This window comes from Typopeltis vanoorti, chromosome 9, assembly GCF_054136105.1.
Source record: "Typopeltis vanoorti isolate ZY-2024b chromosome 9, IOZ_Tvanoo_1.0, whole genome shotgun sequence".
Lineage (NCBI taxonomy): Eukaryota > Metazoa > Arthropoda > Arachnida > Uropygi > Thelyphonidae > Typopeltis > Typopeltis vanoorti.
The window spans coordinates 86,304,221-86,319,990 of record NC_143557.1 but is presented as its reverse complement, the minus strand read 5'-3'; the positions used below and the strand labels follow the sequence as shown (position 1 = coordinate 86,319,990).

At 36.1% G+C, this 15,770-nt stretch overlaps 1 protein-coding gene across 1 annotated transcript in view; it reads right to left on the bottom strand.

Annotated features, from left to right (window-relative positions):
• Positions 1-15,770, bottom strand: part of LOC150103221 (solute carrier family 66 member 2) — a 456,400-nt gene that overhangs the window by 92,926 nt on the left and 347,704 nt on the right. Inside the window, exon 7 of the mRNA XM_090397709.1 lies at positions 207-343. Within this exon, the coding sequence (XP_090253835.1) occupies positions 207-343 (137 nt within the window). The remainder of the gene's footprint in view (positions 1-206; positions 344-15,770) is intronic.

Below are 15,770 nucleotides of genomic sequence, written 5' to 3'. Positions count from 1 at the left end.
CTTTTTTTTTTTTTTTTGTAAGTTGATGCCACTTTACATTGAAAGAAAAAGCTCATTTCTTTTCTAGGGGAAAGAGTTAAGAATATCATGGATGTAGATATGACTTGAACATCTGCTAAATGAGTATAACGTTACCAGAAACAAGACTTGGGAACCACTGCAATTACAAATAGAAAAATATACTAAGCATTTGCATGCTTGCTTACCTAAAAAAGTATGCAATTTTCCAGGAACAATCTGTGTGGACTTCCTAGTTTTTACACATAAGTGGATCATTGCTAACATGCCAATATTTGTGATTATGCTCTGTAATAAAAGAGTCAATTCAAAATGATGGCCAAACCTGTAATAAAAAGGATAACAGTCAATTACATTTTAACTGTAATTATAACAAATTTCTAATATGTTCTCTTTAAATCAAATATTAATTGGGATATATAAATTGAGTACTTTGGTGGCACAGCTGAAAGAAGATTGCACCCTTCACTTAGAAAAGATCTGGGTTTGGTTTTTATCTTTACATGGAATCTTTATGGCTTTTTCAAATGAATGTGTCAACCAATCCCATAGAGGGTAGTAAGTTTCCCCTCTCACAAAACTAGCTAGACACACACACACACACACACACACATTAAGAGATAAAAATATGTTTATGGAGTGAACTGTAGTTTACTTGGCCTCCAGTGAAGGTAGCATCTAAGAATATAGAATCACCAAATTCCTGATACATTACATCAAGGGATTTATGAGATATTATGATACCATGATAGTATTACATGAAAAGTTGACATCGGTATTAACTTCCGATTAACAATTTTTTTTCAAATAGTCTTATCTGTCAGAACTTCGATGCTATCAGCTCTTATATTGTTTGCGGATAATGCGAAGCTGGGAAGGATTATTAATAATAGTGCAGATGTGGTAGCCCTGCAAGAGGATTTAAATAAGCTAGACAGATGGGCAAATGAATGGGGGTTTCGATTTAATGCAGTGAAATCTAAGGTCTTGAGGTTTGGGAAACATCGATGGGATGCTGCATACTCTATGGGAGGAGTTATACTGGAGGAAGTAGGGGAGACAAGAGATCTGGGGTTGATGATTGATAGAAACCTGAAGTTTAGGGGACATATTGCAAAGGTGGTGAAGGTAACACAGAGGACTGCTGCAATAATGAGAAGGACGCTGACCTGCAGAGATGAAAGAGTTATCATTCCGTTGTATAAGATCCTTATCAGACCACACTTAGACTATTGTTCTCAGATTTGGTCCCCAGGATTTGAAGGGGATAAATTAACTGTGGAAAGGATATAAAGACGGATGACAAAGATGGTTTCAGGACTGTACAAGGATAGTTATGAGGATCGGCTGAGAGAATGTGGACTGCAGAGTTTGGTGGATAGAGGAAGGAGAGGTGATATGATTGAGACTTTTAAACTGTTGAGAGGTGGTTACAGGGTTGACACTGGGGAGTTCTTTCGCTTGGTTGAACAGCGGGAAGGAGTGATGACAAGAGGCCATCCCTGGAAGTTACGAAAGGAAACTGTGAGCAAGAGGGTAAGGAGTGGTTTCTTTGTGTGGAGGGTGGTTGAGCCATGGAATGCATTGCCTGATGGAGCGGTGGGAGCGAGAACGGTTAGTGAGTTTAAAGAGTGGTATGATAGACTTTGTGTTTCTCGGGGGGGGGGGGACCTCCCCTCGATGAGTCTTTTGACTCCTTGGAGGCCTGAATAATAATAATAATATTTTAGTCTTCTAAGACATTCATATCTTGGTCTTTCTCTGGATCTTTTTTCCAGCCATCTGTTGTGCTTTGCTCTTTCATTCTATAAGTGACACCACCTCAGATTCACTTTACTCACATATTCCCCACTGCTCAAGTTCCTTTCCAATATCTTCATTTTTAATATGATAGTGCCATCAGTTCACGCTGCTAATTTTTCTCCAACCTCTCATATCTGTGGTTTCCCATCTTTGATCAACTATTTTATTTCTAACCCAGCTCTCAGATCTATAAGTTAAAATTGGTTCAAACATTGTCTATATGCAGTTAGTTTAATGTTTTCACTGATTTCTCTGTTTCATATAAATTTATTCAGCTGAGTCCACAATACCAGCGTCATTTATTTTGTTGTCTATTTCCATATTTAATTTGCCATCTTCAAAATTGCACTTAACTTGTTCTATAGGTCAATTAGGATGCAGTTGATGTTTTTAATGTTCCTGCTTATTACCATAGTCTGCCTTTTTATTGGAGATTTTCATACTATTTTGTTATGGCAATAATTCAATTTAGTTAGGGATCAACTTCAAGCTGCTAAATGCGAACTAGCTATTAATATAAGTCTTATTTCTAATCTCCGGAATTATACTACCTCAACTGTAGGACTTCACTGTGGCTAAATACTCTCTGCACCATTCATTTAATAAATACAAGCAACAATTACATCATAAATTCAATTCCCTTATCACTAAGCAAAGCACACCTCAATGTTCCAGAAAATTGGGCAGTAAACATCTCAGTACATCCCTTACATTATAAAATTATGGAAACAACTACTATGTTAGAGTAAAACTTCAATTTAATATAAACCAAGTGATTATTTTGGTTTAACCCATTAACATACAAAGACATCTGTGACAAGTCTTTTGTTTATTGCACCAAAATTGATTTTGATATCGCAGACGTTACCAAGTTAGTGTCAATTTCAAACGAAATTCATACAAAGACATCTGTGACAAGTCTTGTTTATTGCACCAAAATTGATTTTGATGTATCGCAGACGTTATGAAGTTCGCGTCAATTTCAAACGAATTTCATACAAAGATGTCTGTGACACGTCTTTTGTTTATTGTACCAAAACTGATTTTGATGTATTGCAGACGTTACGAAGTTCGCATCAATTTCAAACAAATTTAGGGTGTTAGGCAGTGAATATATATGCATATAAACTCTATTCACTAGTTAGTTTGTGTTGCAATTAATTATCGTCCCTAATATTTCTGCAAATATTTATATGTTAGCCAAAAGTGATATTAAAAGCAGAGAGGACAGTTTGGATAAAAACAGCGATACAAATTTATATCATCAAAGTATTGGCATTTTTGACTTGTCAAGTGACAATAGCGACAGTAGCAGTGGAAGTTCGGTTCGATGCAATGTTTATAAACGTTTGAGACCGATATTGTGTAGTAGCGATGATTCTGAAGTAACAGAAAATGAATGGAATTGGCAAGAAAGGAAAATATTCCTATTATAAAACCATTTACGGAAAAATTCCTGGCATCAATGCAATTGCTTTGCTAAGATTTGGTGCAAATCCAACACCTCTTTCTGTTTTGAAACAAATACTTTGTGATGATTTCTTTGACATGATAGTTACAGAAACTAATATATATGTGGCTCAGGCAATAAACAAGAAAATTACTAAAAAGATTGAAGAATGGTATCCAATAACAAGTGAGAATTGCAGGCATATTTTGCATTATGTATAATTATGTCACGGGTAAAAAAATCTAATATAGACACGTATTGGTCAAAGAGGGCTGTGGTTGAGACACCCATATATTCGAAAATTATGCCTCATAAACGCTTCTTGGCTATATCTCATTTTCTCCATTTCATGGATAATGAAACAATACAGAAATGACAAAATGTGTAAAGTGTAAAATATACTCGACTATCTGAATAATAAGTTTCAGCAATTATATACACTAGATAAAAATGTAGTAACTGACGAATCCCTCATGAAATATAGAGGTCGACTAAATTATGCACAGTTCATTGCTAGCAAATGAGCACAATTTGGGATAAAATTTTACAAGCTATGTGAATCAGACTCTGAGTATTGTTCTAAGTACAAAATTTCAGGAAGCAATACACCTGCATTTCAAAATGTCGTCATGGAGTTGGCCGAACCTATTTTAGGAAAAGGATATACGTTATTCTTAGATAACTGGTATTCGTCACCAGAATTATTTTATTTCTTGAGAAAAAATAGTACAAATGTTGTGGGGACAGTTAGAAAAAATCCCAAGAATATGCTTAAGAAATTGATGACATATAAAATAAAAAAAGGTGAATCAAAAACTTTATCTTGTCGAGGAATTTTGTCATTACGTTGGCGCAATAAGAAGGATGTTTACATGATAAGTACAAAGCATTCAAAATAAGAAATGGTAGATACAGGAAAAGTAAGGAGAAGTAAGAGGGGCGATGAAGAAAAAGTAATAAAACCTAAACGTGTTTTTGAATACAACTGCGGAATGGATGGTGTTAATAGACAAGACCAACTAATTGCTTCTTTTCCAATTATGCGAAAATGCGTCAAAGGTTACAAGAAAATATTTTTCTATTTGATGGATATCGCTATTTACAATGCTTATGTTTTATATTCCAAACTATCCAATACATCAAAACTAACAATAGTCAATTTCCATTTGAACATAGCAGAAGATATGTTGTCAATTATCTCTTTAGCTAATTATAGTACCCGTGGACATCCATCGCAAAAGGACTGCCCAATTAGACTGCAGGCAAAAAATTGGGCACATTTCCCTGAACATATACCCCCTACTGATAAAAGGCAACATCCAGCAAAGAGATGCCATGTATGTGCCAAGCATAATCAAATACTTGGTGGGATGTTGTTATAGACCAGGTAATGTGGATGGTGGTGATAGTGAAATATATAGTCAAATAAGCCAAGCAAATAAGAAAAGAGTGATCATTATGGGTGATTTTAATTATGGCAATATAGACTGGAATGAAGAGATAGCAACTGGAAGTAAAGAAAATGAGTTTTTTGAGTTTTTGAGGGATAACTACCTCAGACAGCATGTAACAGAGGGCACACAAGGATTAAGGGTCTTGGATTTGGTCATCTCATCAGAGGATGTAATTATAAATGAGGTGTCAAATCATCCACCAATTGGTGATTACCTGGGTGGTTGCCAGCAGTGCGAGGACCCCTGTGAAAAAAGGGTATATGTGGAACTACAAGGGGGGGTGATTATGAAGAGCTCAGGAGACAGCTTGCAGGTGTAGCATGGAATGAGGAGTTAGCTGGAAAAGAGATCAATGCAGCTTGGGGGATTTTCAAAAACTATCTAGTAGATGCAATGTCTAAATGTATTCCAAGGTGAGAAGGTTAAATAAGGTAGGTGTGAGATAGATGAACAAAGAGATTAAGCATGCGATACAAAGAAAAAGGGCATTGTGGAGGCAGCATAAGAGAAGTGGAAATAACCAATTTCATGAGGTCTACAAAGACCAGGCAAGAAGGGTGACTTGTTGGTGAGAGTAGCTAAAGAGAGGTATGAACAGCAGTTAGCTAATGATGCCAAAAAGAATCCTAGGGAGCAAGAGGTGTTTGGGGAGTTGAGTAAACTAGATGTAAATAAGGCTGCGGGACTTGATAATATATCACCGCGTATTCTGAAGGAATGTGCCAGGGAGTTGACACCTGCCTAGACATATTTTTTTAATACAAGTCTTGCACTTGGTCAAGTTCCTAAGGAGTGGAAGGAGGGCTAGACTGTGCCACTTCATAAAGGAGGTGATCGAACTCAAGCATCAAACTATAGGCCTATCTGTGTCAGGTGTTGTGGTTAAGTTATTGGAGAAGCTGGTGAGAACTAGAATCCAGAATTGGGTTGACAACAATGGTATTATCTTTGATGGACAGCATGGATAAAGGGAGGTCATGTTTTAGTAATCTACTTACTTATTACAATAAAGTGACTGCTTCCTTGGACAGAGGAGAAGGATACACAGTAATATACTTGGATTTCGCAAAGGCTTTTGATAGAGTACCTCATGATAAGTTGACAGCCAAACTAGAGCAGATGGGGTTGGATATTAGATTAGTGCGTTGGATTGGAGACTGGCTATCTGATAGGTATCAACAAGTTGTGTATGGGGTGCGATATCCAGGAAAAGGAAAGTCACTAGTGGAGTGCCTCAGGGGTCTGTTTTAGGGCCATTACTGTTTAACTTGTATATTAATGTTATTGGTGAAGATTTGGATGGAGATATTCAGTTGTTTGCAGATGATGCAAAGTTGGGACGAACCATAAAGAGTAGTGAGGATGTTGTGGCCTTGCAAGAAGACTTAAATAAATTGAGTGATTGGGCACGGAAATGGGGATGTGAGTTCAATGTTGCAAAATGTAAGGTTTTAAAATTTGGAAAACAAAGATGGGATGCAGAATTTATGCTTGGTGAGAATATATTGTTGGAAGTAGAGGAAATGAGAGATCTGGGGATGATAGTGGATAAGGATCTAAAATTTAAGGGACACATCGCCAAAATTGTGAAGACAACACAAAGACTTCTGGGAATGATGTGGAGGACACCTGCGTGTAGAAGTAGGGAGATTCTTGTTCCGTTGTATAAGGATTTGATTAGGCCACACATGGACTATTGTGCCCAGATTTGGTCACTGGGTTTTCAGAAGGATGAAGAGATGTTGTAAAGGGTCCAAAGGTGACGGACTAAGGTAGTTTCTGACCTCTGGAATGTTGAGTATGAGGAAAGATTGAGAAGATGTAATTTGCAGAGTCTGGTGGAGAGGAGGAAGAGGGAAGATATGATAAAGACCTACAAGTTGGTAAGGGGTTGTTATAAGATCAATGGCGGAGAAGTTCTACAGAGAATAGTGGGAGATCAGGGGAGAACCAGAGGTCATCCCTGGAAGCCGTATAAAGAGGGTGTGAGTAGGGGAGTGAGAGGCAGGTTTCTTTCGTGCAGAGTTGTTGTGAATGATTGGAATGCCTTGCCTGAGAGTGTGGTGTCTGCAAGGAATTTGAGTGTGTTTAAGATATGGTGTGATGAGATGTGTATGTGATAAAATGACCTCCCAGATGAGTCTGACTCCATGAGGTCTTGGGGTATTAATAATAATGTAAGAAGTGAGACTACATGGCAATGTAAAAAAATGTTTGATACCGTTACATTTACCTAAGTGCTTTGAAAGTATCATACCTTGCAAAATATTTAATATTCTTTATAATAAGGTAACAATTAACAAAATAAATCGCATGAATTAAATAAATAGTAGTTTTATCTGTTCCAACTTTAAAAATAATTTATATGTCAAAGGGTTAAACTGAAGTTTTACTCTAACACAATAGTTGTTTCCATAATTTATAATGAATTCTGATGATTCTGAGATTTCTTTCCTTCATGGTTACACCATGAAGGAAAGAAATCTCAGGACACTCGTTAACTGAAAGTGAAACCCATATTCTTACAAAAGGACATGATTTCTCCATAGTTACTAAAGGGAATACCTTATTTAGATTTCCTTTTCCACCAAATGGAACTTATTATCTCTATCTAGTGAGGATGCTAATAAACTTCGTTTGGAAATTTCATCCATCCTACTGAAATCTCCAAGCTTTCACCTACAAACATCTCTTTAGCTGAAATGAAAGCTTTATAATCTTTAAGACATAACAGTCACCTCATTATTACTAAGACTGACAAGGGAAATGCTACAGCTGTTATGGAATCTGCCAATTATAAAAGAAAAATCACTTTTATTATGAGATCGATCAATGTACCAAGAATTGGATTACAATCTCACTAAGAGACAATTCAGAAAACTGAACTCTACTAGATGAAGTTGTAAGCCTCAATGGAGATGAAAAACTTAAAATTTATTTGGCTAGAACCCAAATAACGGTTTACCTAAGAAAGACATTCCTCTTCATCCATTTGTATAGATTCACCTACTTACTGAATAGCCAAATTTTTAATCCACCTATTGAAAGCTTAAATTCGCAACTCTCACTCATTCATAAAAAATTCTTCCAATTTTTATTATCAGAAATAAGTAAGATGAAATGGTTTCACTGACTGAGTTTATTCATCCCAAAATCATTGGAATAAGTGAAACATGGCTGAATGAAGATGATATACTAATGAGAATAGAAATGGAAGAATACAATATTTTTGTGAGAATAGGAAGGCCAGGAAGAGGGGGGGGGCTGCTAATGACAGCAGGAGAATTATGTCCACATTAGGCAGACATGAAAGAGGGAAATATGGCAATGGTTATGAGGCAGTCTGGTATAATGTGGAGGTTGACAGAAAGACACATTTAGTTGGATGTTGCTATAGGCCTGGAAATGGGGAAGGTGGCCATGAAGAAATGTATAAACAACTTTAATTAGTAAAGAAAGGAAGCATAATTATTATGGGTGATTTAAATTATGGCGGTATAAACCGGAATGAAGAGATAGCATTTGGGAATAAGGAAAATGAATTTTTCGAGTTCTTGAGAGATAACTATCTCAGGCATTACATAATTGTAATTACGTACATGTAATTGTGAGTGGGACTTCACACTTTCCTCCAGATGGTAAGAGTAATCACCTGGGTTGTGGCTAGATATGTAGATTTTTGTGAGGAAAGCATATATGTGGAATTATAAGGCTGGTAATTATGATAAGCTGAGGAGACAGGCTGGAGCTATAGGGGAACGAGGAGTTGAGCAGGTAAGCAAATAAATGCTACTTGGGAAATGACAGAAATATATAAGCATCAATGTGTGAATGTATTCTGAAGGCCAAAAGGCTGAATAAGGTAGGTGTAAAATGGATGCTTAAGGATGAAATCTGGAAGAAGAAGGTACTTTGGAGGAAAATACAAGATGAATAATGATGATAATCAGTTTCATGAAGTGTAAAGAACAAGCCAAGAGAGTGACTCAGTAATGGAAAAAGTACATTATAAGCAGAAATTGGCAAATCAGGTGAAGAAAAACTTGGAGAGTTTTTTTTAGATATGTGGCAAGTAGAAGGAAGAATGATCACATTTAGTTGGATGTTGCTATAGGCCTGGAAATGGGGAAGGTGGCCATGAAGAAATGTATAAACAACTTTAATTAGTAAAGAAAGGAAGCATAATTATTATGGGTGATTTAAATTATGGCGGTATAAACCGGAATGAAGAGATAGCATTTGGGAATAAGGAAAATGAATTTTTCGAGTTCTTGAGAGATAACTATCTCAGGCATTACATAATTGTAATTACGTACATGTAATTGTGAGTGGGACTTCACACTTTCCTCCAGATGGTAAGAGTAATCACCTGGGTTGTGGCTAGATATGTAGATTTTTGTGAGGAAAGCATATATGTGGAATTATAAGGCTGGTAATTATGATAAGCTGAGGAGACAGGCTGGAGCTATAGGGGAACGAGGAGTTGAGCAGGTAAGCAAATAAATGCTACTTGGGAAATGACAGAAATATATAAGCATCAATGTGTGAATGTATTCTGAAGGCCAAAAGGCTGAATAAGGTAGGTGTAAAATGGATGCTTAAGGATGAAATCTGGAAGAAGAAGGTACTTTGGAGGAAAATACAAGATGAATAATGATGATAATCAGTTTCATGAAGTGTAAAGAACAAGCCAAGAGAGTGACTCAGTAATGGAAAAAGTACATTATAAGCAGAAATTGGCAAATCAGGTGAAGAAAAACTTGGAGAGTTTTTTTTAGATATGTGGCAAGTAGAAGGAAGAATGATCAAGGTGAGATGATGTTAATGGATGAAAGTGATAGAAAGGTAACTGCTGCAGAAAATATTGTTGAGGTATTTAATGATCAATTTATAAGGGTGTTTCATCCTGATCAGGGTGGAATGATAATGATGAACTTAAATGTAGAGGACATAAGAGAGGATGGCTTAATTGTGAGTGAACAGGAGGTATTTGAGGAAATACCTTGATATCAATAAGGTGATGGGATTTGATGACATATCACCACACATCTAAAGGGAATGTTCCAGGGAATTGGCAGTAGCATTGGCATACCTGTTTAATGAGTCTTACAACAACACAGGTTCCAAGGGAGTGGAAGGAGGGTAAAATTGTTCCACTGCATAAAGGTGGTGAAAAGGCTGTAGCTTCAAATTATAGGCCAAGCTGTATATCTGTAGTTCTGGTGAAGGTACTAGAGAGATTGGTGAGAAGTAGGATACAGAAATGTGGTTATCAGCATGGGTTTGTTAAAGGGAGATCATGTTTTAATAACTTACTTATGTACTATAATAAAGTGACAAATACCTTGAACAGGGGAGATGCATATACAGTGCTATACTTGGATTTTGCAAAGGCTTTTGATAGACTGCCACACGAAAAACTGTTAAATAAATTGAAACAGATGGGATTGAATAACAGACTTCTGAGTTAGATCGCTGACTGGCTGCCAGATAGGTATCAGAAAGTTGTATATGGAAGTGTGGTATCCCGTAAGAGGAAGGTGTTGGATTCTGATTATGTAGAGATTAGAGTAATTATTATTTGCTTCAGAATCCAACATGATCTTCCATCACAAAGGCTAGACTTGTAAATAATATTTAATGTAAACAACTTATTTTACAATTTAATATTCATATAACTACTTTAATTTTGTCTAATATCTAATTGTTTAATCAAAGATATATGTATTAATAATGAAAAGACTGTATTAAATATTATTAAGCTATTTTAATTCATATAACTACTTTAATTTTATCTAATATCTAATTATTTAATCAAAGATATGTATTAATAATGAAAAGACTGTATTAAATATTATTAAGCTATTTTAATTCATAACTACTTTAATTTTATCTAATATCTAATTATGTAATCAAAGATATGTATTAATAATGAAAAGACTGTATTAAATATTATTAAGCTATTTTATTTATTACTATATTAATGTTATAAGAACTTGTATTTGATAATTTAACTGCGCATTAATTGAAATATTAATATTCTCTATTTATTCCTATTTGTAGAAGTTTAACGTTATGCAATAGCTCAATTTTATTATGTTTTGTTTTGTTGTCATGGAGACGTATGTAAGTAAGCGAGCACGAGTTTGGAACACCACATGAGGAGAATGTTGAAAGCTTATTGAAAACAGTTTTAGTTAAAGAGAGCACGTGAACAATTTAGGCGGAAAGAATGGATATAAAAAGGAAGAACGCTGAAAATATAGAGATAGATTAAGAGAGAGAGAAAGAGGATTGGCATTAAGTTGGAATCAGGGCATTCGGGAATCACAGTGCGATAATAGCGAGTCGGCAAGTCACTCAAGCAGCTAAATAAAGTCTACTAGTCGAGAGGCGGTTAGCTAATAAATTGTAGAATAACAATTATAGCTACAGAAGACAGCTGAGTGACTACTAAATAGACTAGCAATACTTGAGTTGAGATTTAATTTCAGGGCTGACCTGTCAAGGACACACAGAATCTTGAAATAAAGCATCGAGTAACTAGAGAATAGTAGAGGATGTAAAATTGAAGTTTACCATTAGCTGTGTTTAGCATTATAGTGCCTAAAGAATTATTTGAATGCAGGAGGAATGAACAACTGTGCATATAAAACCTCAAGATAAGGAATTATTGTGTATTGCCTTAATTCATGAGTGATCCGTAGTACTTCATGCAAGAACGTTTGTTTATGTGTATAGTGACCGATGATTAATTCAGTTATTGCTTAGAACATTTATTTAATGAGTGCCGTATACTGTTTACAGTTATAAAAAGTGTTTACGTATAAGTAGATGAAGAAAAAAGATTATCGGCAAGATTATTCCAACCATTAATATTCCTATGCAGAGATGTGAGTGTGTTTCATCCTAGAATTTCCTTGTGTTAACAGTAACTATTGCGGAAGTTAGCTAAAGTGTAAATTTAAAAGTGTTTGTTTGTGAAGAGGTATTACTGCAATTTTTGTTGTATTTGGAACTTAAGGAACTGTGAGAAGACTGTATTATAGAGATAACAGATTTACCATTGTCTGAGTTGTATGATTGAATTTATCAGAGAAGTTAAAATGTTTGTGATATCTTAATTACTGATTTGAATTTAAGTGTAAAATTTATGATTCTAAAATTAAATGTTTGTTTTGTTAATCAAAGGATGTATTTTGCCTGAATCTCTTTTACTGCACCATTCATAAAATATTCGAACCAAAGCGGATAAATTAAGTAAGTTAAATATTCTCGGCCAGTATATATAATAACAACAAATAAAGGAAGAGTAGTTGAGAGTTGGTTTATCTTCAATTCTTGAACTAATCAGATATAAAGTGGCGCAGTCTTTAAATATAAATTTTCTTTATATTTGAATTAGAAATCAACTTACAACTTATCAATTAATTAAGAACATCGTAATAGTAATCATATCGGATCCAAAATATAGATTGAGAAGAAGTAGGATCCAACAAAGGTCACTAGTGGTGTATCACAGGGGGTCAGTTTTGGGACCATTGTTGTTCAATTTGTATGTTAATGATATTGGGATGGGTTTAACTAGTGATATGCAGCTGTTTGCAGATGATGCAAAATTGAGGAGAGCAATGCAGGGTGAAGCAGTTGTTATGACCTTACAGGAGGATTTGAATAGATTGCATGAATGGGCAGTTAAGTGGAATTGTCAGTTCAATGTTGTAAAGTGTAAGGTTTTTAGAGATCTGGTAAGCAACGATGGGATGCAAAGTATACGCTTGGTGGGGAAACTTTAAAGGAAGTAAAGGTGTGACTGATCTAGGAGTAATGGTGGACAACGATTTGAAACTCAGGGGGCACATTGCACAAGTTGTGAAGACATAACAACGGATAATGGCAACAATGTGGAGGACTCTGACATGCAGAAATAGAGAGGTTATGATGCTATTGTATAAGGCCTTGATCAGGCCTCATATGGATTGTTGAGCACAGATTTGGTCACTGGATTTTCATGGTGACAAAGATATGTTGCAAAGGGTCCAGAGAAGATTCACAAAGATGGTCAGTGGTTTCTGGAAATTGGGGTACAAGGACAGATTGAAAGAATGTAAGAGTTGAAAGCCTTGTGAATAGGAGAAAGAGGGAAGGGATACGATTGAGATATATAAGCACGTCAGGTGTTGTTATCAGGTTGACATGTAAGAGATTTTTCATAGAATGGGAGAGGGGGGATAGAACAAGAGGCCATTGCTGGAAACTGTATAAGTTTCCAGCTTAAACTGTAATTTTTTGCATGGAGAGTGGTTGGTGAATGGAATGCATTGCCTGAGTGTATTATGAATATAGACACACTGAATCAGTTTAGGCACGGTTGGATGAAAATAGTGTACCTCCCACGATGAGTCTCTGACTTCATGGAGATTAGATGTTAATAATAATAATAATAAGAAGAAGAATGACTATCATACATCAAGGGTCTTACCAAGTTTTTTGATTTCAATTGTTATGGGCATATGAGGCTAAATATGCTGATTCACAATAACAATCTGAGGTAATAACAGTATTTGCAATTAAAAGTTGTCCAAATGAAACTGAATGGAAAAATGAATTTTTTTTCCCCTCCTTTTGATAATTTTTAAATGTTTAAGAAATCGTGAAGTAGTCAGTAGTAACTGATCAGATTTTTTTTTTTTTTCATAGAAATCACTATAAGAAATTGTATGATTCTATACAGTAATTCATTCATTCTTTATCACAATAACAGAAACATGGTTTCCTTTGGCTTAAATGGAAGAGCACTAGCATCGTCCTTAGTAGCAGCTGTTATAAACATATAGTTCAGATAAGTCACTATTTTTAGAAGATATTAGCAATATTGTTATATATATAACTGATGGTATTTTGTTTATTTTTGACTGTTAAGTGGTGTTGTTTTATCAACTATTATTATGCAATGGACTTTGCAAAGCTATTTGACAGAATACCACATGGAAAACTATGAGCCTCCATAACTCAGTCAGTATAGACGAAGCCCTTTGGTCAGAAAGACCTGGGTTCAATTCCCATCAGTGACGTGAGGAACCTTTATGGTCTCTTTCAATGAAAGGTGAGTTAGCTGGTCTCAGAGATAGGATTTTTTTTCCCACCTGGAAACTTGGGTTTTTCATCCCCCAGAACAAGCAAACTGGCCCCGTGAACACAAATTACAGTCAGGAATACTTAAGACCCAGCCATAGGCCTGATTTGTCAGCTATGCCAGTCCTGAGCATGGATAAAATGGGGGGGGGGTTTAGCTGGTGCCGTATTTCCCCATAAAAGGGGCCTCACGGCCATTGTATCACCATACGAAATAATAATAATGGAAAACTATTACATAAGTTGGAGCAAATGGGAACAGATATGAGGCTGGTGGCTTGGAAGGGGGGGGGGGGAGCTAATAAACATCAGAGGGTAGCGCATGGTGGAGTGGAATCAAGGTGAATGAGGGTAACTAATGGAGTGTACTAGGACCACTACTCTTTAATTTGTTTATTAATGATATAGCAGATTTGAAAGGGGGTAGGGAGAATTCAGTTGTTTGCTGATGATGCCAAACTAGGGAGGGCAATAGTTGATAAAGGTGATGTAGATATCTTACAAGTGATTTAAATAAATTGGCAGTGTGCGCAAAGACTAATGGTTGTCAATTCAATGTTGTAAAATGCAAGGTAATGCACTTTGGGATGAGAAGATTACATGCTTCATATTATGATGGAACTAATTTACAAGAAATTGATGAGGCTGGGTATCTGGGAGTGATGGTGGATAGAGATTTGAAATTCAGAGGATATATTGCAAGAGATGGCAAAATACCTCAGAGGATTACTTGATGCTGAAAAGCACAATGACAAGTAAAGATATGGATTCAGCCACATGTTGACTACTGTGCACAGATTTGGTCATCTGTATTTCAGAGGGTGGTGGGGAGGATTTAGAAATGAGTGACCAAGCTGGTGACAGGTCTATGGAATGTTCCCTATGAGGCCAGATTAAGGGTATGTGGGTTGCAGGGTTTAGCTGACAGGCTGAGGAGAGGGGAATATGATAGAAACAAGTTACTAAAGGGATACTGTAAGATAAATAGACACAGAAAAAATTTTTCAATGCATGGGGAGTATGGGGAAAACAAGGAATCACACTTGGAAGCTATCTAAGATTGTGGTTAATAAAGGTGTGCAGACAAGGTTTTTTCTTGGAGAGTGGTGAATGAGTGGAATAGATTGCCAGAGGCAGTTGTGAGTGGCCATCATTGAATAGGTTTAAGGAGATGTATGATAGGTATTGTGTTAATGGATAGAGTTGGTTTCTCATGATGAGTCTTTTGACTTCATGTAGTGCCCATATAAATAATAATAATACAGGGTGATTCTAAATTATTGTCTCAAAAAGTTTTATTACCTACATAATCAATACTGCAGAATGTTAAACAACTTCAACATGCGCATCTTTCATGGCATGTAAGATGTCAATGCAATAATCAATTTCCCTCCAAGTGTGTTCCATCATTTGCAGTGTAACTGTTTCTATCGCAGCAACAATTCTGGTCTTCAGTTCATCAAGGGAGGTCACAGGATTTTGGTAAACAATGTCCTTCATATATCTCCAGAATAGAAATCAAGTGGCATAATATGAGGTGAGTGCAGAGGTCACGGAATCAGTCTGCCATGCCCAACCCAGCACCATCTAGGAAAATGCATGTCAAGAAATCCTTGTGCAATAAGAGCCCAATGTGGCAGTGCTCCAACTTGTTGGAACACTACATTTGGCTGATGATCTTCCAACTGGAATAACAGATACAGTTGTAGCATGTCCAGACAGTTCCCACTGTCAATGTTTTTTCTGCAAAGAAAGCACTCCAAAACTTCCGAACATGACAAAGCACACCAGACATTCACTTCTGGACTATCTCTTTCGAATACACAAATGGCATGAAGGTTTTCTGATTCCCATATTCTGCAGTTATGAAGCCTTTACCCTCCGTGATATGCAAAATGTTGGTTCATCAC